The sequence below is a fragment of the Xiphias gladius genome, chromosome 22, assembly GCF_016859285.1.
Source record: "Xiphias gladius isolate SHS-SW01 ecotype Sanya breed wild chromosome 22, ASM1685928v1, whole genome shotgun sequence".
Taxonomy (NCBI): Eukaryota; Metazoa; Chordata; class Actinopteri; order Istiophoriformes; family Xiphiidae; genus Xiphias; species Xiphias gladius.
Window position 1 is genome coordinate 27,948,100 of NC_053421.1, and position 18,798 is coordinate 27,966,897.

At 44.5% G+C, this 18,798-nt stretch overlaps 1 protein-coding gene across 1 annotated transcript in view; it reads right to left on the minus strand.

Annotated features, from left to right (window-relative positions):
* The window catches only part of mef2d (myocyte enhancer factor 2d), a 93,293-nt gene that overhangs the window by 23,399 nt on the left and 51,096 nt on the right, over positions 1 to 18,798 (minus strand). The window contains exons 4-5 of the mRNA XM_040117460.1: positions 6,778 to 6,912; positions 6,432 to 6,609 (exon numbers count right to left, since the gene is read on the minus strand). Coding sequence (XP_039973394.1) covers positions 6,432 to 6,609; positions 6,778 to 6,912 — 313 coding nt within the window. The remainder of the gene's footprint in view (positions 1 to 6,431; positions 6,610 to 6,777; positions 6,913 to 18,798) is intronic.

Consider the following 18,798-nt stretch of genomic DNA (forward strand, 5'->3'; position numbering starts at 1 on the left):
ACGGGAGTTTCTTTGAAAGAAAAGGTGAAAGCTAAATATTGACATGTTCATTATTCCTTACTGGAAACTTTATTCTCCATACATATTGAATCGTATTCTTCAAGTGAGTGCAAGTGGACAAGTTTCTCATTTTTACACTTTGCTCAGACACAAAAACTATAGGTTACGCAAGCATTAACTGGAATGAATTTTTTTTTCATTAAAAAGTTACAGTTATATCCAGAAAAAGTCTCGGAAATTATAGGAAAATTACTCTAAAATGAAATGATCTCAGAGGATATTTGAGTTGATTCGTGCAGAAGGAGAACGTGAGGATGACCTCGCTCGTCAGAGAACGCCGCCGACTCTTTCAGCTTTCTGAGATTTGAAATTCACTCATCAGTACAAAGGAGTACTTCTGCAGAGGGAACTGCAGAGACTGAGCTGTAAGTGGTGGCCAGGGCGGCTGAAGATAGCAGCTAGCAGCACTGCACCACTGCACACTGGCCAAGCAGAGGGTGGAGGGAGGGGATGGATAAATGGAGGGGTGGATGGTGGGGGTGAGGGGTTAGTGCAAAGGGGACGGAGGTGTGTAAACACGGAGCGTACAGCACTAGAAAGGATTTATCCTCACAGGGCTGAGGGGTGAGGTGGGCTTTCTGCAGCTTAACACATTTTCACTACTTAGGTATTTAGCTCTTATCGAGAGAAGCTTACAAACAGGACGGGTTCGGTGTCTTTGCTGAAGGACGTTTTGAAAAAAATGCGCCGGGGATCGAACCTATCGCGTTTTGTTCCGTGACCCTCTGACCTCCAGACAAACTAAACTAACAAGGACATTTTGGACTTTTGACAGTGAACTTGTCCATTAACCACGTTTTTTTTTTTTTGGGTCTTTTGTTGTTAAAGAAGTATTCATGTGACAAAACAAAAAAGGAACATCGCAGCTCTCAGCGGTCGGACGTTAAGGTAACACGTAACATTAATAAGAACGGGGAAGCCGCCTCCTTTTATTTTCAGTTTCACTGGTGACTCGACTGGTAACGTAAAATGAAGCATCGCGGCCTTGCTGGGATTCTACAGTTAGTCCCACCATAAGGTCCATTTAGTAGCTGTTCTGGAGCTTTCAATCATTTTTATTTTCAACACAACACAAAAATTATTTTTTGGTACGAGTTCGTCTTTTATTTTAAAAAATTTGTAAAAGAAATAAAGAAAATTGCAGATTTATCACTTTTTCTGAATGAATAAATGGATGAATAGTAAATATTAGCCCCCGGGGCGAGAGGGGGGGCTACCACTGAGGACAGTGGGCGCATGTCCTCAATAATATTTCTGTAAATTTGGGGGTTTTACGGTGACATGAAGAGTTTACATTTCACAATCACACACACATAATACACATGTTGGGCCTTTTAAGTCAAAGAAATTCAGGGCTCGCCACCAGAAATAAACGTCAGGCATCAGACCAGCAAGGAGATGACGACATTGACGTTATACATAGCTGAAAAGACGAACTGATGTATAACATTAGAAATTTTGTGGTTGATTTTAAATATAACTCATTTTATAGAGTTTAGTTGGTGGCTAGTCTAAAAATGTCTTAGGTTGGTGGGGTTTCGCTGGATGAATTTGGATTTATGACACCGGTAGTTTTAAAATCCTGGATACGGACCTTGTCAACATTAGTTTCTATCAAGAATCTACATATTTTTCGGTGATTTAAATATCCAATATTTGTTAGCCATTGGGACCTCAGTGGATTTGAAGAAGTTTCCCGGTTTAGGGAGTTATCTAAACCTTTCTTCAGGCTCCCAGTCCTGACTCTTGGAAAGTTCTAATTTAAGGCGTTGTGTAGTAGAAAACGTTATTTTACCAAATCTACGGCCACACCACAATAATGCTCCTCAGATCTCTCTCTCTCTCTCTCACTGTTGCCCGTTCGTAATACATCGAGCCATAATTTATTCTCAGACACTTCTCCGCAGGACCTCCGTGTTGGTACCAGCCTCTGGTTGCTAGGAGATTGGTGACATAACTACAAAACCTCTTCACTTCTTCTCCAAATACGAATTTTAAATCTGTCCAAGTCCTGCTCTGCACTGGTGCTCCGCCGGGCATTAATACGTGTCTTTGGCAAATTACACGTGTGTTTACATCTGCCCAACTCCATTCAACACCAGTGCTCCCAATAGCGGACAGAAGGGGTTAACTGGGCACTGGCCCATTCATCCTGCTGATTTAACACAGAAGGAAGAGAACCGTGGGGGGGGGGCAAGAACCTGTTAGGTAAATAACTGACTGGGAGCTTCACCGGAGGCTCGTGTGAGGAAGCTCAAGGCCTCTCCTGCGTGGAGAGGGGAGAGGAAGCTAACCCATCGTCCCTCAGAGGAGCTTTCTCAACAAGGCTGCGTTTCCTGGATGCACGGGTGAAGCAGAATGAATTACTCTCGTGGCCTAGTTTCTCCTTTCTCCCTCCCTCTTGTCCTGGAAGCCTTTGAATTTTTTTTTTTTTTTTTTTTTTCCCAACTTTAGGATTGTCACATCCTATTTGTTAGCAGCCGTGGAAGTGAACAGAGAGGCAACTTCGGAGAAGTGTTTGTTGACCTTTAGACGTCACAGCAGTTGAGCAGTAAATTTGTTTTTAGCTGTTGCCTTCCCTCCTTTGTCCCCCTCACTCTGCCTCTCTCCCGACTTTCCTAATATTAAAATAAAGATCCAAAAAACCTGCTGGTCACGTTCTCCGAAAGTCTGATTCAATGCCGAGGAGAATCAGCCCGGCGTCATAGTATCATATGATAATCAAGGTCGTTAGTGTTTACTGATGAAAACGTATTCTTATATGGCTATTTCATCCCCTCACAGGCGTCATTCCCTACTATGAGTCTACCGAGGCAAACGATGCTGAGAACAACATGTTATTCCACTGAGCCAGCTTCACTTATCCAGTTATACTGTGTGTTGACGTCGTAATGCAGCTGGGCAATAATTTCAAATTAGTTGTTTTTTTTGTTTTGTTTTTTTTAATCTTCGAAAAGAATGAAATCTTTCATACATTAATGGTTATGAATTAGCTAATGATGAGGTCTTCTAATACACAAATATGTCGAATCTGTGAAGTTAATGCTAATTGAAAAATCGCATCATCAGATCTGAAACAAAGTAGGAAATGATTTGAGAACAAATTCAATCAAAGTAGTTTTTACGTTTCCCCCCTTCTCACTCTGAATGTTACGAATTCTTAACATGACCATTTTATACATCAGACGTAGAAATATTTTAATTTCTGTGTTAAATTTGTCCCTGACAAACTGAGCTAATGTGAGCCGCTGATCGATCCTGCAATCGATCTTCAAGTCCTGAAGATTTAAAGGTTCGAGGTTTCACATTAAAATCGTGATCCTGATCACTCGTCACGTGCGGTACTTCGAGTGAAATCAAGTGCTTCAGTACTGCGGACAAAATGCAAGAATTTATTGATTATCAAATATGGAAGCCAAAAATCTGAAAACTAAATTAGATGTAACTCACTGTGCAGCTCAAGCAGCATTTTTAGTAACACCATGTTTTATTTTTCACATTCATACGGAGCCTCTACAGGAGACGTTCAACACGCTCAGCTCTTTGCTCAAGGCCACCTCGCAGGTCGTTGTTAGAGGAGGAAATCTATTTCTTACTCGATTTCCCAACCCAAAACCTCAGAGCCAGAACAGGATCAAACCGGAGACCCTCCGGTAAAAAGAGAAAGCTCCCTTTTTCCTCGCCTACCACAGTGCCAGTGTAACAGGAACAGATCCATTAGCTTGGGGCTCGTCTAGTCAAGTGTCCTGCCCGTCCTCCCTCGCCACTCTCTCCCTACCGCAGGAGGTATTTTAGTACGAGTGGGATTAAGCTTGTATATCCCGGCCCCTGGCTGTCATGCTGGGGATTATGATGTTGAGGGGAGGAGTGGTGGGTGGTGCCGTATGCTGCCGTTTGCTGGTGCCCCGTGAAAGGTGTGCTGGGCAAACCAGACAGTGTGGCGGTGAGGGGGGGCGGCGCTCGGCCGGCATCCAATCGACAAGCGCCACGAGCCACGGGCGGTAGATTGAATCCTATTCTTCCTTTTCCGAGGGAAGCTTTTAAGAGCCATTTCAGCTCGGCGGTCATACGGCACAGAGAGGCTGATATAGGCTGGGTCAAACTCGGGGGGAGAGAATTTCATTGAGCTGATTAAATTGAGAGCCGGCTCCTTTTCTCTATTAGGCCTGCTCTGATGTATGTGAGATGTTAGCAGATTGCTAATAACAATCCCTGGCAGAGAGGTTCTTACCGTGGCTGTATTTTAAAGGAAAAGTCGTTTTGTTTTTCTTTTTTTTTTTACCACTTGTGTTCTGTCCATCATTTATTAATTCATTTATACATTTACATGTAGTTTCGTGCTTTAAGCCCCTGGTTATTTCCAGTTTTGTGATTAACAGTGTTTTTGCATCTGTCCTATCTGCTCCGTGTATCTGATGAGCTGGGTGGCGAGCTCCTGCATGCACCTGCCCCCACAGGAAATAAATCAAGCTGTAAAGCTGAATTAAACTTGAACTGAACTGAACTGAACTTTCTATCATTCACGATCCACAGTACAATGAAGTCACAGACAGTCGTGGTGGACAACCAACACAGCTGTATACTCTGCCGCCCACTGCACCTGATTAATTTAACGAGATTTTTCAAAATCGCCCGCAGTAACCGAAAAGACAAGAGCGCAATCTGTCGATGCATGTATTGACTTTTCATGTTGTGAAAGTTCATGCGCCTTTTTATAGTACCAGAACTTCGTGAGAGTTCTACACAGTGCTAGTGTCCCTCGTTCCGAAATGTCAAACGCAGATTAGGTTTGAAACCCGTTTCATTCTCTGATTGTGTGCCCTGATTGCAACAAGAAATAAAGTAAATACAGTCACAGATGACTGACACTGTGAAAATACGGAAAACGTAGTAAAGGAAAAAAAAGAAAAAAAGACTTTTCCGTTAAGGTATAACGCCACCAGTAAGATATTAGGAATAACCGCTGTCCGACGCTTCTGCGGCGCCTCAACGTGACTGTCCCGTCCCAAGTGACCGATCGGAGGAGCTGGCAGACTGGAAGAGGGGCTGTAAATTGAGTGCCGCTCGTTTAAGTGACATTAATGGCATTATTGAGCACGGAGGAAAAAAATGAATCACAGAGAAACTGGCACGGGAGCGGAGCTGTAAAAAGGGGCTTGGCAGGGCGCCGGCCAGGAGCCAGAACCTGGATAATGTCAGAGGAGCTGGACCAGATCCGGGACTGAACCGACCTCAGGAACACTGTAAACAACGGCCAGTTAGCGGCTGCACCCTGCCTCTCTCCGTCTTACCTGTATAGGAGGTCGGGAAAAGACACAGCTTGTCTTCAATTGCACGCTTGTTTCTTTAGTGTTGCCTAGTATTACACAATTGGTACTTTCAGCCAAGCAATCCAACTGCTCAAAGGCATGCTCCAAATGTGTTGGTTATTACCATAAAGCATGAGTTCCCTTTGCAGTACCAGTTGCTATGCCAACTTTTGTAAAAACTAGGGACCTAGTTAGCACTCCTCTCCCCCCGTTGTTTATTCTTCTACATTACTGAACTTGCAAAGGCATCAGAAAGAGTATTAAACCCATGAATAATCACGGTAAAGTCTTATACTGCTTTTTCTAATGACTTCTCACTCGCACAAAGTTATAAATCTGCAGAACTGCAGAAAATTGACATCCTCCTCATATTTTTCTTACTTTTTTGCTTTAACTGAGAACTATAACTTCTTTTTTTTTATTAAAACAAGATATGAAATCTGCCAGTACAGGGTTTCCATCGCACATATTTCAAAAACAAATTTTTTTTTGGAATTGATCAACGGTTTTCATTAAAGCTGTAATGGTTTGCTGATGAACTGATTGACAGCAAATGAACTGGCAATGGTTTTGATAAGTGAAGCTTCTCAAATGCGGGGATTTGCCGCATTCATCTGTTTCATATCATTGTAAATCGAGCACCTTTGGGTTTTGGACTTTAGGCCAGATAGAACGAGACATTTGAAGACATCACCGTGGACTGACATTTTATGGACCAAACTGTCAACTAATAAAGTGAGAAAATAACGGGCAGATTAACCGATGACGAAAGCAACTGTCAGTTAAAGTCCTAGTTTTAAAGGTTTGCCCCTTAAGTCAGTCAGCTCGGCCACTCTCCCCTTCCTTTCTTGCTCGGTCACACACCGTCAGAGAAGATTGTGGGGAGTGATTTGGTGGGTGGGTGGGTGGGTGGGGGGGGGGGGTGCTGTTGGTAAGAGGTGAAGTGGGGGAGGTAAAGGGGTGAGGAATAGTGAAGGCGAGCGCTCTGTGAGTAGTCACACCGCCATCCGCAGCCGGAAAAACCTCCAGTTGTCTGGTCAGCGGCAGCAGCAGGGTACCAACATGAGGAGGGGGCGGTGTTACACAGAGGGGGGGTACTCACTGACAGCCTATAGTTCTGCATCATTTTATCAAACTCCTCGTCAATTTTTTTGTATTTCTCCTCAGTGCGGGGGGTGAGGGAGAAGGGCTCCTCGGGGTCTGGGCTCTCAGAGTCCCGGTGCTCTTTCTTGTTCAGAGCCTTCGTTCCCCAAACAAAAAGAAGAAGAAGAGGGCAGACACAGAGAGAGGGAGGGAGAGAGAGAGAGAGCGAGAGCGAGAGGGAGAGAGAGACAGAGAGAAGAGAAGAAGAAGAAGAAGAAGAGAAAGGGTAGGTTAGATAAGATGTCAAAAGTATGACGGTACTCACGCCGTAGCGTTTGAAGAGGCTGTCCAGGTCCTCGGTCTTGCGGTACTTGTCGTCATTTAGCGGGCTTTGGTCGATGGAGTCGTCGCCGTCGGGCTCGGGGCTGTTGCAGCCGTTAAAGCCTTTCTTTCGCAACGTCTGAAGGAGGAGGCACATTTACATTTAATTTTTCATGCACATTTTGGGATCACCACTTTGATTTCTTAAGACACACTTTGTGAAGCCATTTGTGTTTCTCTTAAGACAAATGACTATCCTGATTCCACTGTATGCGCTGACTCCCACACACCGTTGTATAAAAATGAAGCAGTAAAGGTCAGATGGAAGAGTTTGACCCTGACTATGATGACACATGTGAAGCTTTATCCCCAGCACCATCTTCAAGGAGCAGAAAAAGGCCGTTACAGAAAGCACATTCTCAATCTCTGATAATCCTCCATCGATTTGTGAGGTCAACGTTCATAACATCTGCTGCCCACGTGAAAGCAAGTCATTGCCACTGACTCTGCACTTGCTCACGCGGTAGGGGCTCTCAGGAGGTCGTGGTTTAAAGGGGCAACTACAGAGTGCAATTCCAAATGGAGGAAGCGTTAAAATCAGACGACGTGGCCTGAGAAACAAGCACCCCCGTCTTTACCAAGTGCACAGGATCTTCTGTGGCTGCTCGCGGCACTTTTACAGAGCGAGAAACTATGTATAAACCTGAGCTGCATGTCAGAAAACACACTGAGGCATCACACCTCTGCACACACCGGCTAATCAACACTGTAGTAATTGGTGTGAAGCTCTGCACCGAGGAAAGCGGTTGAGCGAAGCAAAAGGGTAAAGGGTGAGTTAGGAAGCACGCGGTGGTGTTAGTGTTGTGGCTAACGGCGGTCGGGATGTGTCAGTGTTAGCACAATTTGGAAAGGGCGAGAAGAGAAAGAGGGAGACCAAGGAGACAGAGCAATAGAGATAGAGGCTCTTATTTTGAGAGGATTCCGCTAAACAAGATTTGCTGTTAAGTAGCTTTGCCTGGTGGGCCCCTGACCACACAGCCAAGCAGATAGATCCTCGCAGCAAAATGGATCTTAAACCGAAGCTGGAGAGCTTTCTGTGGTCCAAATACAAGCTTTAGCCCTGAGTGGTGCAAAAAGAAGAAAATCCCTCGCCTTGAAATCTATCAGCACAAGGAAATAAAATGTAGCAGACCGCTGAAAATCTCCATCTTATCAAGTCATTCCTATTGGTAATTATTTTCTTGAAACGTGAAAAACTTGACGTTGCAAAATACCTGAAACAAGTTGATTTGTACTGATACTGGTTAAAAGAATCGTACTACACTGGCAGCCTTTCTTAATTACTTATAAGAAAATAAGACTTTGAAGTGATTTTACACGATTTACTCCATTTACTACCATCAAGAACACTTTACATCAAAGCTAACCATTGTGCAAACCGTGTTGTTGTGTTGGGGATTGTTGATGCGTGTTCACTGTGGTGGACTTCACCACTCAGGCAATTTCTAGAGTCAAATTGATTTTCATACCCTTTGGAAATGAGTAGACATCAATGGATGTCTAAAATGGTGGGAAAAACACATTCAATTTATCTCAAACCCTATTCTGTGCATTTAAAACTGGCGAGCAAAAAAAAGAAATGAATACAGGATTTTTAGTTAAAACTAAGAAAAACTCTGGCCTGGTCCTTTAAGGGCGCAATTACAGACAAAAATGAAATCGAAGGAGATTTTTTTTACAGTGTATCATTTCAAAGATTATCCATCGGCAACAAAGTACTCCAAGATCACATTCAATGTTTCACACACCCTATATTCCCTTTAATTAACAACCACCAGCTGTGTCAAGTGTGACTGCAGTGTAGTGGTGGTCTGATTAAAACACAAGCACGTGTTCCATGACTCCCACTGCGCACAATCATCGCTAAGTGAGGATGATTCAACTGCATGCAAGTCAGCCTTGGAAGTGGAGCCGGCGGGAACTCGTACCTGCGAGAACTCCCGCCTATACCCCGAGGAGGCAGAGACAGAGATCGTTTAATTTTGGATGAATTAGCCTTAAATCCTTGAAACAGGTGAGGGCAAGAGGCTAATGATGCCATTTGGATGTCAGGGTAAAGACACTTTCGGTTTTAATAACAATAGCACTCTTTGATACGGATCTCATTAAAACTCCAAGCCATTACTATTATCGCACTGTCAAAGCGGCGTTTTATCTGTCCACAGAAATGGGTTATTAGACAGATTTGTTCCAACACGGAGCCGGTTGCCTGATTCAGCTGTTCCGTCTCACCAGAACAAGGCAGCGCTCTAATCTGCTGCCTAATGCAAATTTAACGCACAGGAGACGCCGCCCTAGACTTTGTTGTCCGCGGTTCATAGAAAACACACTCTTTGGTGGCAGTTGGTGTACGGACATGTGTGTGCTTTGACCTAAAAGCACGGGGGGGGGGGGGGGACAAAAGAACCACAGGAAAAATTAAATATATAAAAATAAAACAACTTTCAACGTGACAATGGCGGCATGTGACAGAAGGCTGCGTGGAGGACGTGATCGAGGCATGGACCTCCTACCCTCGACTGTCAGGACACAAAGAGATAAAGAGCCTGCAAACAAAACTTTAATGACACTGGAGCCATGTTGGCGCACTGTTCACATGGCCTAGCACACACTACACCGGCGTTTATACTAGTACACCTGTGAGGACCCTCACTGACATAATTCTGGCATGGGCATCTCCTACTCCCGAAGTTTACACGCAACCGCAGGCGTGACCCCGACCCCGACCGCAATCTTAACCTAAAAATTATTCTGACATTAAAGGTGCTATGTGCAAGCTTTTGTCATCGCTGCATAGCCGACGTTAGCCAGTGGCATTATGAGACGGGACGGGCCGGGGCTAGCCTGTTGGCATGCTAACTTCAGTAGAAGAAAAGAAGCGATAGAAATAGAAGCAAAACAAGAGTTAACGTTGCCGTCGCTCTCCACCACAGGAGGCGGCTCATGGCGAGAGAAGGAATAGAGATTTATGCTAAACTCGCAACGTTTCTTCTAGTCTGGTAAGTTAACAGATGTTAAGGCTAACGTTGGCTATGTAGCAATAGCAAAAACGTGCATACAACACCTTTAAAGAATACACTGATCCCTCTGTTAAAACTTGGGTGTTGATTTCTTACTTTTGGTCATCGTTTGGTCTCTCAGTTAGGATAACGTTATACTCCCCAGAGAAATTGCCGAGATGTGGAAACGCGGCGTTATTCCCAACAACGAAGTCTAACATGGCAAGAGACACGCTCAGTCAGATGTTCAGACAGGTAACAGTTTACTAAACCACTTCTTTGGGGGTAAAACTGGAGAGATACTTAAGCCCGTCAAAGTTGAAACAGGAAGTTAGCCTGTAAACCGCAAGGCCCCAAGAACAGCACCGGGCTGTGAGGTTATTCGTGGCCACAGTCGGTATTGCAGGTCACACGATGCGCGCAGGCCCAAAAAAGACTTTTCCCCATACACCATGATTACAAAAGAAACAGCTAAAAAAAACAAACAAATCTTTCTGAGTGTCCCAAACACCTCAGAGCGCCTCTCCATTAGGTGGAGCCTTTAATCCCATTAATGTACACTCATGGTAAACAGGTGAATATTCACAACTGACAGTTTGGGTGGTAATTTTAAAGTTCACCTTTGTTTTCTCTTCCAGATAAAGTCTGACATGTTTACAAAATGTCGCCTAACTGTGTTTCTTGACCCTCTAACTTTGTTGTGGTGACGTCGCCATGTTCTCAGATCTCAGCAGTTAACCTGGTGAGCACCATGTTTTTATTACTAATAGTAAATATTGCAAAAATGATCCAAATAGGACAAGTTTAAAAAAAAAAAAAAATCAGAATTATCCATTAATCTTAAAATCTTTTCTTTTAACCCCCATCACCAGAGAAGAACATCAATATTGGTGTGTTGATATCGAGGTGCAAAATCGTCCAATTTGGACTTAATTACTGGGGACACTGGGCTGACTCTCAAACAGCCTTTTGAGGAGGTGAGGACCAGACAAAATGTCCTCGCAGCTCAACGGTGTCATCACTTTACGATGACGTCCTCACTCTCGAGGCCTGAAACTGAAATTGGTGCTAAAATGAAATTGGTATTCCTGTAAATACAATGCAGTCCCTTCTTACACCGTCTCCACTTTCTTTTACACACACACAAACACTTCATATTTTTTGGACATCACAAGCTTCTCACTTCTGTCTCGTAGACACAACTGATATTTTGTTATTTTACAGTGCAAACATGGGCGTCTTTCCCTCTCTCCTTCTGTGTTTCTCTTTGTTTCTCTGCTCTCTCTCTCTCAGTGAACATTTTGTGTAACATTACAGTACTTACATATGCTCTGCCCCACACACACAGACACACACACACACACACTGACACTCACACACACACACTCACACACTGACACTCACACACACACACACACACACACACACACACACACACACACACACACACACACACACACACACACACACACACACACACACACACACACCCTCTGTAGTCCACTGATCAGCTTGTCCCTCAGTCAGTCAGCCATCTGTTCACCTGTCCACAGTCTCTCTCTCTCGCTCTATTGTGTTGCCAGGGTAAGATTCACCCTGCAGAGCACCACGCTAGCCTCTGACTGGCTGCGGCTGATGACAGGCCCCGCCCCCCCCACCTCCCTCCCTTCCTTCCCCTCTGGCTCGCTCGCTCGCCCACCCGCCTGTCCGCCCGCCCTCTGTTTCCAGCTCTCCACGAAACACTGCTGCTGCTTTCCTCTCTCCGTCCCTCTCCCCCTCCTTTTGTCTCTCTTGATCTCTCATCTCTCTGCCCACCACCTTTAACGCAGCTCTTGCTTTTTTCACAGAAAAGTGCAAAGTCTCACACTCGTCCTTCTGTGTTTTTCACCCTCTACATCTCTCCCTATTTCTTGTAATGTCTCCTTTTGTGACTCTCCCTGGTCGCCCATTTCCTCTCATCCTTCGCCTCCTCTCATCTTTTTTTATTCTTTTTCCCACCTCTCTCTCTCTCTCTGTCCTCCTTTGCCCTGTTCTCTTTGAGAACGGGGCAAAGAACTTTGGCTTCAGTACAAAACTCGAGTATCGTATCAGCACTACTATCAAAAATGTCAAACCTCCCCAGCCCTGTTGCCTTCCTTTTCTCATTCCTTTTCCTCTTATCTCTGATTCTCTTTGTCTGCGTTTGTCTTTGTGTCTGAATGTGTGTGTCCATGTCTTGTTCTACTGTATGTGTTCAAAACTGTGTATATTTGGAACTAAGAGTATGCCTGGATGAATCCGTGTACGTGTCCGTTCTGGAACAGTCAAGCTTTCTCTATAAGATCATTAAATTCAACTGGCGATTTTTAGAGACTTTGTAAGACTCACTTTTCACTCACTATTCTCCGTTTTCTTAAGTGATGTTTCTGCTCTTTCGTTTTATCTCATTTCAGTTTTAATTCTATTCTGTTGCTCCTCTATCTGTTAATAACCATCAACTTCTACTTATCTTGTCCTACTGTGAAGCACTTTTGTAACTTCTGTTTTGAAAAGTTATAAATAAATAAATCTTTACTTAGTAATGAACATTTTGTGCATCTCTATGTGGGTGTTCCACGCGTAAGCAGTTCAGAGTGTGTTTACACATGTGTCTGAGTCCATGTGCAAGTTAAACTGAGAGTGTGTGTTTTCTCGTCTTGTTTATGTGTTTCTCTGAATAATGACTGTGTATTTTATAGGGGCTCCGAAGGACTGAGGTAGCAGGGCAGAGTCCCCGTTGTCCAATTCTGGTCAACACGGGAGTACAATGTAATGCCACGTGCCACTGAAGCACGTCACATACAGAACTGCAGACACACACACACACACACACACACACACACACACACACACACACACACGCACGCACGCACGCAGAGCCCCCTCCAGTCACTTATATGGGACATCATGTCCACAGTCTCAGCACAGCACCGGCTGCCAGGCTCCTCAGATGCAGATGTATTATAGATGAGCAGTTGTTTCTCACGTCGCTAACCTACCGATCTGTGAGACGAGAGGAAACTTCCTGGTCTGCTGCTCACTAAACACCGGCTCGCTCTTGTCAGATGTTTAAAATGAGCTTTTTAGGTCACCTGGGTCTGAAGAGTAGCCGCCCGGTCGTGGTAACTGTCCGCTGTTTTCATTAATATTAGTCACACGCCCTGTTTTTAAGCGCTCTTTTTCCGTGAGCAGAATCGGCGATGCAGTCTTTTAAGAGACAAAAGCAGATTGATCTTTAATGTAAAACCGAATTACACGGAAAAACGTTTCCACCGTATGAAGTCAGTGGGATCGTTTCAATCGTTGTCTACTTCAAGTACTACTTCAAACAACAAGTTGGATTTTTATGACGCAAACATTTGGGCACTGCCTGGTATACTTTCATTTCAGGTTCAGACAGTTTTTCTGTTAACCCATCACTTACCCCTCCAGCTCTGAACAGAGAGGCTTGGAGGAAGTCACTCTGGTTTACAAAATGCTATGTATCTGTTTGATTTTTGGGGGGTTGAGTGTGGAGTGTTCATAATTTAGTATTCGGTATCTCTACAATATGAATGAGTCTGGAAATGAGTAGCTCATTTATCAGTCAAGGACTTCCAGTACTTAATATCTTTTTAATGGAGTCCTGGTTCCTTTTCAATGCAGAGCGATTAATCATTTTATAAGAATGGTCAAGATTTCTGTTCTCAACAGAATGAGTGGCATAATGACATCCGCCAGAGAAGACACCATTGTGGGTTCCCCGACCTTCACTTCCACCGAAACCCGCATCTCACTCCACTTGATCAGCTTGGAGGCAGTGACAAAAGATAATTTAGCACTTTGCCATAGAATCAAAATGTGTTAATGCAGATAAGCCTTAATGCCTCTTTACAAGGCCGTGGTGAAATAATGAATATCATCCCTGTGCCTGTCTCGTTCCCCTTGCCTTTATCAGGACTGAAATGTTCAGTAACTTTTACTAGATTTTAGTTGTTCCTTTGCACACTGAGAATTCTAAATGCCTGAAATCAATTCTAGAATGGTCATTTATTTCATTTTTTTTTGTACAGAAACAGTCACATTTTAAAACATTTAGGCTAATAAATACCAGAGTCATCCCCGGAAAACAACACCACAAGTTTCATATGTGTCTAATCGTACACTGAAAACTCCATCTGATGTCATGCAACCACCTAAACTCTGCAAAATATACCCGGGGACTTGACTTCTGCGTCCTCAGCGGTGGCTACAGCGTTGACCATATGCATTAATTTGTTTAGCGCTTTAGGCTTTGACAGTCCTTTGAGACACATTTTGAATAAACCCAACTTGATTCAAACAAGTCTTTAATGAGGGTGGTCAGCTGACCTGGGCTGACCAATCATGCACATATAAGGACAGGCCCTCCGGTGATCTCGACCTCGGGGGTCGGACAGGACTTGGCAGGAAGTCCTCAGACTTCGGGTAGCAGAGCAGGCTTATCTGAGAAGGAGCCTTTTCAGGCAAACGGAGGCCTCACCTCTAACTTGGGGGTTCAGGGGATGGATGGGTGTTAAAGTCTGGCGAGGGGAGAATTTCCCAAAACACCCTTTGATTGTTTTGGGGTTGCACAGTTTTTGTTTGAAGTGCTAAGGCTATTATGGCGGCTAAAAGAATCAGCTACTTAAGGGGCGAATCCTGTCAAGCGGTATTTTGTGATACATGAGGCTCCCCTGGCCGCGACCCAGGAGGATCGGGGCGGTACCCAAAGTCCTTAAGCCCCTACAGAGAGGCTCGCCGGTGAGTTCTGCCTTCCCTGAGCCGCTCAAAGAAAAAAGGGCCCATTCTCTGTCCATCTTGCTTTCCTTCCTCGGTTATTCACCGCCGCTCTTTTAGCATTTCGCTCGCTTGTGTTCCCTCCGTCTCTCGCTCTCTTCCTTCCTTTGCCCTGATTGGAATCTGCAGTCAAGCGGATTAACACACTCTGGCAGGAGAGGAAGGCTGCCCACACACACACACACACACACACACACACACACACACACACACACGCAAACAAACGCACACACACACTCTTTCCAGCAGCACGTGCATCTCAGAGAGAGGCTGTGTGTGCATATGTATTGCCTCTCTTCCTTGCACTGGAGTGAAGGAATGTCTAACCGTGTGATGAATACTGAGCCCACGACTCCACGCACACACACGTGCGCACGCACACACACACACACACACACACACACACACACACACGCAAACACACACACACACACACTTGTCTTGCGTTACTTCTGAGGTCACTCATTGACAAAATGCATTCCTAGCCCCCCTTATCTTAACCTTAACCATCACAACTAAACGACCAACCCCAACCCTAACCTAAACCTGATTCTAACCCCAACCCTAACCTAAACCTGATTCTAACCCCAACCCCTAAAACCAAGTCTGAACCCCCAAACAGCCCTTTGAAGGTGCGTGTGTCAGGAAGTGAGGACCAGCCATAATGCCCACACTTTCCCAGAATGCTCTCACTCCCAATGTGTACAACTTAAAACCGGTCCTCACAAAGATGGCCGTAGAAGTCCAAACTCTCTCATACACACACACACACACACACACACACACACACACACACACACACACACACACACACACAAACACACACACACACACACACACACACACACAAACACACACACACACACACACACACACACACACACAGCTCGATGTGAACTTAAGTGCTTCTAAGCATACGGGGACACTGCTGCGTGCATGTACAGTACATGCAGGGTGACGCACACTAGGCACAACACAGGAGTGTGTACGTGCGTGCATGTGTGAGCGTGTGTGTGCCTGCGTGACTATATCCACACTTCATAATTTATACTGAAAAGCACTTGCTTGGAGAGACTCACAGAGGCAGAGCCGCAAATGGGCACATTTTGTGACTATCCAATTATCCTCTCTCTCTCCCCCTCTCCCCCTCTCTCTCTCCCTCTCTCTCGCTCTCTCTCTCTCTCCCCTCTCTCTCTCTCTCTCTCTCTGGGCACATCTCAGCTCTGTGCTCGACCAGTGATGTGACACCATGTGCGAGCGCAGATAATCTGATGATTTTAATAATTATTGTATAATTCATTTCGCACTGTCACACTGTGGCAGTTCTGCTCCGAATTCCCCCGAAAGTCCAAACGTCGTACCGTGTGTCCAGTGTTTCTGTTACATGTGACCGCTCGTGGCCTGTGAATGTTCAACATGCTTCGATGCGACCCAAAAAAGAGACGGAGAGGCAGACGGAGAGAAGCCCAACACAGTGGAAAAAAGAAAAGAAGGCTGCTGCTTCAATGAAACACACAGCACTAGAAAAACAAATGTGTCAGTGAACAATTTCTTTAGCGATAAAGCAGGTCTGTTCCCTAAAAGAGCCAATTAATCATTATTATTAATCACAGGTCCCAAGAAATTTTGGTAAGTACATGCTGTAATGTAAGTACTATATTAAAGGATAAGTCTACTGATAGTGTATATTTTTCTTATTGTCAACAAATCCCACAAAAAGCTCAAAAAGCCCAAAACCAACACTGACTGACTCCAACTATCAAGTAATGTGTGTGTTTATCAAAGCCTGATATATCTGATTCCTCTGAGCCACAGAGCTCCATTGTTGTCCAGCAACTATTAAAACACATCAATAAACCACGCTGTTGCACTGGGTGACATGTTCCCTCAGTCGCACAAACACACACACACACACACACACACACACGCCGTCCTGAGCCGAAGATTAAGGTCTTCAGTTGGAACCAATGGGCTTGGAGCTGAGAGTCACACACACACGGTAGGGAATTTATAAAGTATTAAGAGATGCACAAACATATCGTTGCTTTTGGTCTTTTCATGGGACTTACTGAGAGTAAGAAAAATATAAAAGAACGCAAGCAGCATCCTTTCAACAGAGTTCTGTGGTACTTTTTGCAGGATTTTCACTTTTTCTCCACTATATCAAAGCTCGATATTGCACATTTTACTCCATGACATTTATGTGACGGCTATATTTACTCGTTACCTTACAGATTACGGTTTTACATACGTAACATGTCACAGGCTCATTAAATGAAATGTGTGGCTGCAGTTTTCAAAATTGTTTTGGTTTATTTTGGTGTAGCTATTTACAGAGTTTTCTATTTTCACTCAGATGTAGCCTTAATGATTCAAAATGCCAATGCAGATGCAAAATAATAAAGATTAACGGAAATGGTCGGGGAAGGCAACGCTAACAGCCACTAACAAGGAGGTGTGTGTGTGCTGCAACGCATCTGGTGAAGGGGACAGCTGAGGACAAACGCTGGCCTACAGAGGGAACAGGTGAGGTGGGATCGGGGTTGGCGGGTGGGACTATGGAGGCCGGTACAGGAGAGGAGATCCCATGTAGGACACACGTACAGAGGCTGACACACAACCGAGAGGCTCACCAGGCCTGAATATTGCATGAGGCGTTCTCATGGGCCACTGCAGAGCGTGTAAACAGAGAGAGAGAGAGAGAGAGAGAGAGAGAGAGAGAGAGAGAGAGAGAGAGAGAGAGGTGGACTTGGGCGCACGCACGCACACACACACACACACACACACACACAAAATCAAACACAAGCACACACATGAAGACGCATATAAAGAGAAAGAAAGAGACAGTGACACACTTGAAAACACAAACACATGTATGCACACAAACAGGGCCAGTGGAGCTTGAGCTGATGTGGCCTGGAGCAGCCCAACGCCCTGCCGTGACACGCACACACACGCACACACATGCACGCACAACACACACACACACACACACACACACACACACACACACACACACACACACACACACACACTTGCATACACTTAAGAGGCATCTGCAGCTGGAGATACAGCCTACAGAAAAGGCTTTACTGCTGACACTCTGAGACTGTCGGAAAGAGAAGGATGGGAAAGAGGGGAAGAATTGTCGTGACTGAGTGAATCAGGAGATTAGGAGGAAGGAAATAGAGGGAGAAGGGTGAAAGGAAGCCGGAACTGACAGGCAGAAAGGTGAAAAATATAGCACCAAACTCGGCTGCCTCTGTCTCACCTTCAGCCCCCTCAAATCAAAAACTGCTTCAGCAACACTTTCACTAAAATTTCAGCAATTATTGGACTTGAGGCCTTATTGGATGGAATCTCAATTGATGTATTCTGCTTTGGCCCCGACGACCTCATGTCCCCCTTTCAACTAAATCATTATCAGTAATAATCAAGCCCCATGCACTCAGCTTTTTTTGCACAGTCCTGCTTTTGGTTCCACCGAATCTGAGGAACTGTGAAAATTAGTCAAATTACAAGGGATTTAAAAAAAAAAATAAAAAAAAAAGACGATGGCTTTGCTTAAGATTTTGCAAAGAACTAGTTGGGACGTCCACTACATAACTTGACACAACTGGAAACCCGTGCTTGCTTTGAGTGTGAATGAAGTCAAACAAAAGCTGTAGCAGCCTCGAAAGTTTGCCTTTGACAGTCACTGACACTCCATTACAAAAATGTCCATTCTGATAGTTCCAGGGTAATCAGAAAGCACAACACTGGTCTGAGTATAAAACATCAGATGATTATTTTTGAATTTGGAATTTCTTCCAGGTCTGTTTATAGGGTGTCTTTTAGAGTTAGTATCCCCTAAAACCCAAAGTGTTTCATGTTTCACTTTTACACGAGAAAAGGCTTCAAGGAGGGAATAATCGTGGTCGCATTCAGGCCAATATGGTAGTAACCCTGAGATGGAACTTTTTGGGGGCCAGGAACTAAATTTAGAGGATGGATCCTACAAGTCAAAACGACAGTAAAGTTTCTGGGTTCCTTGAAAAGTTCCCGCAAAGGAAAATGACTATCAGCTATATTTGAAACACAGGACACAGTAGCTTGATAGCTTCAGAAGAGTTGAAAAAAAAAAAAGAACGATGCCTTAAAGCAGCAGTTAG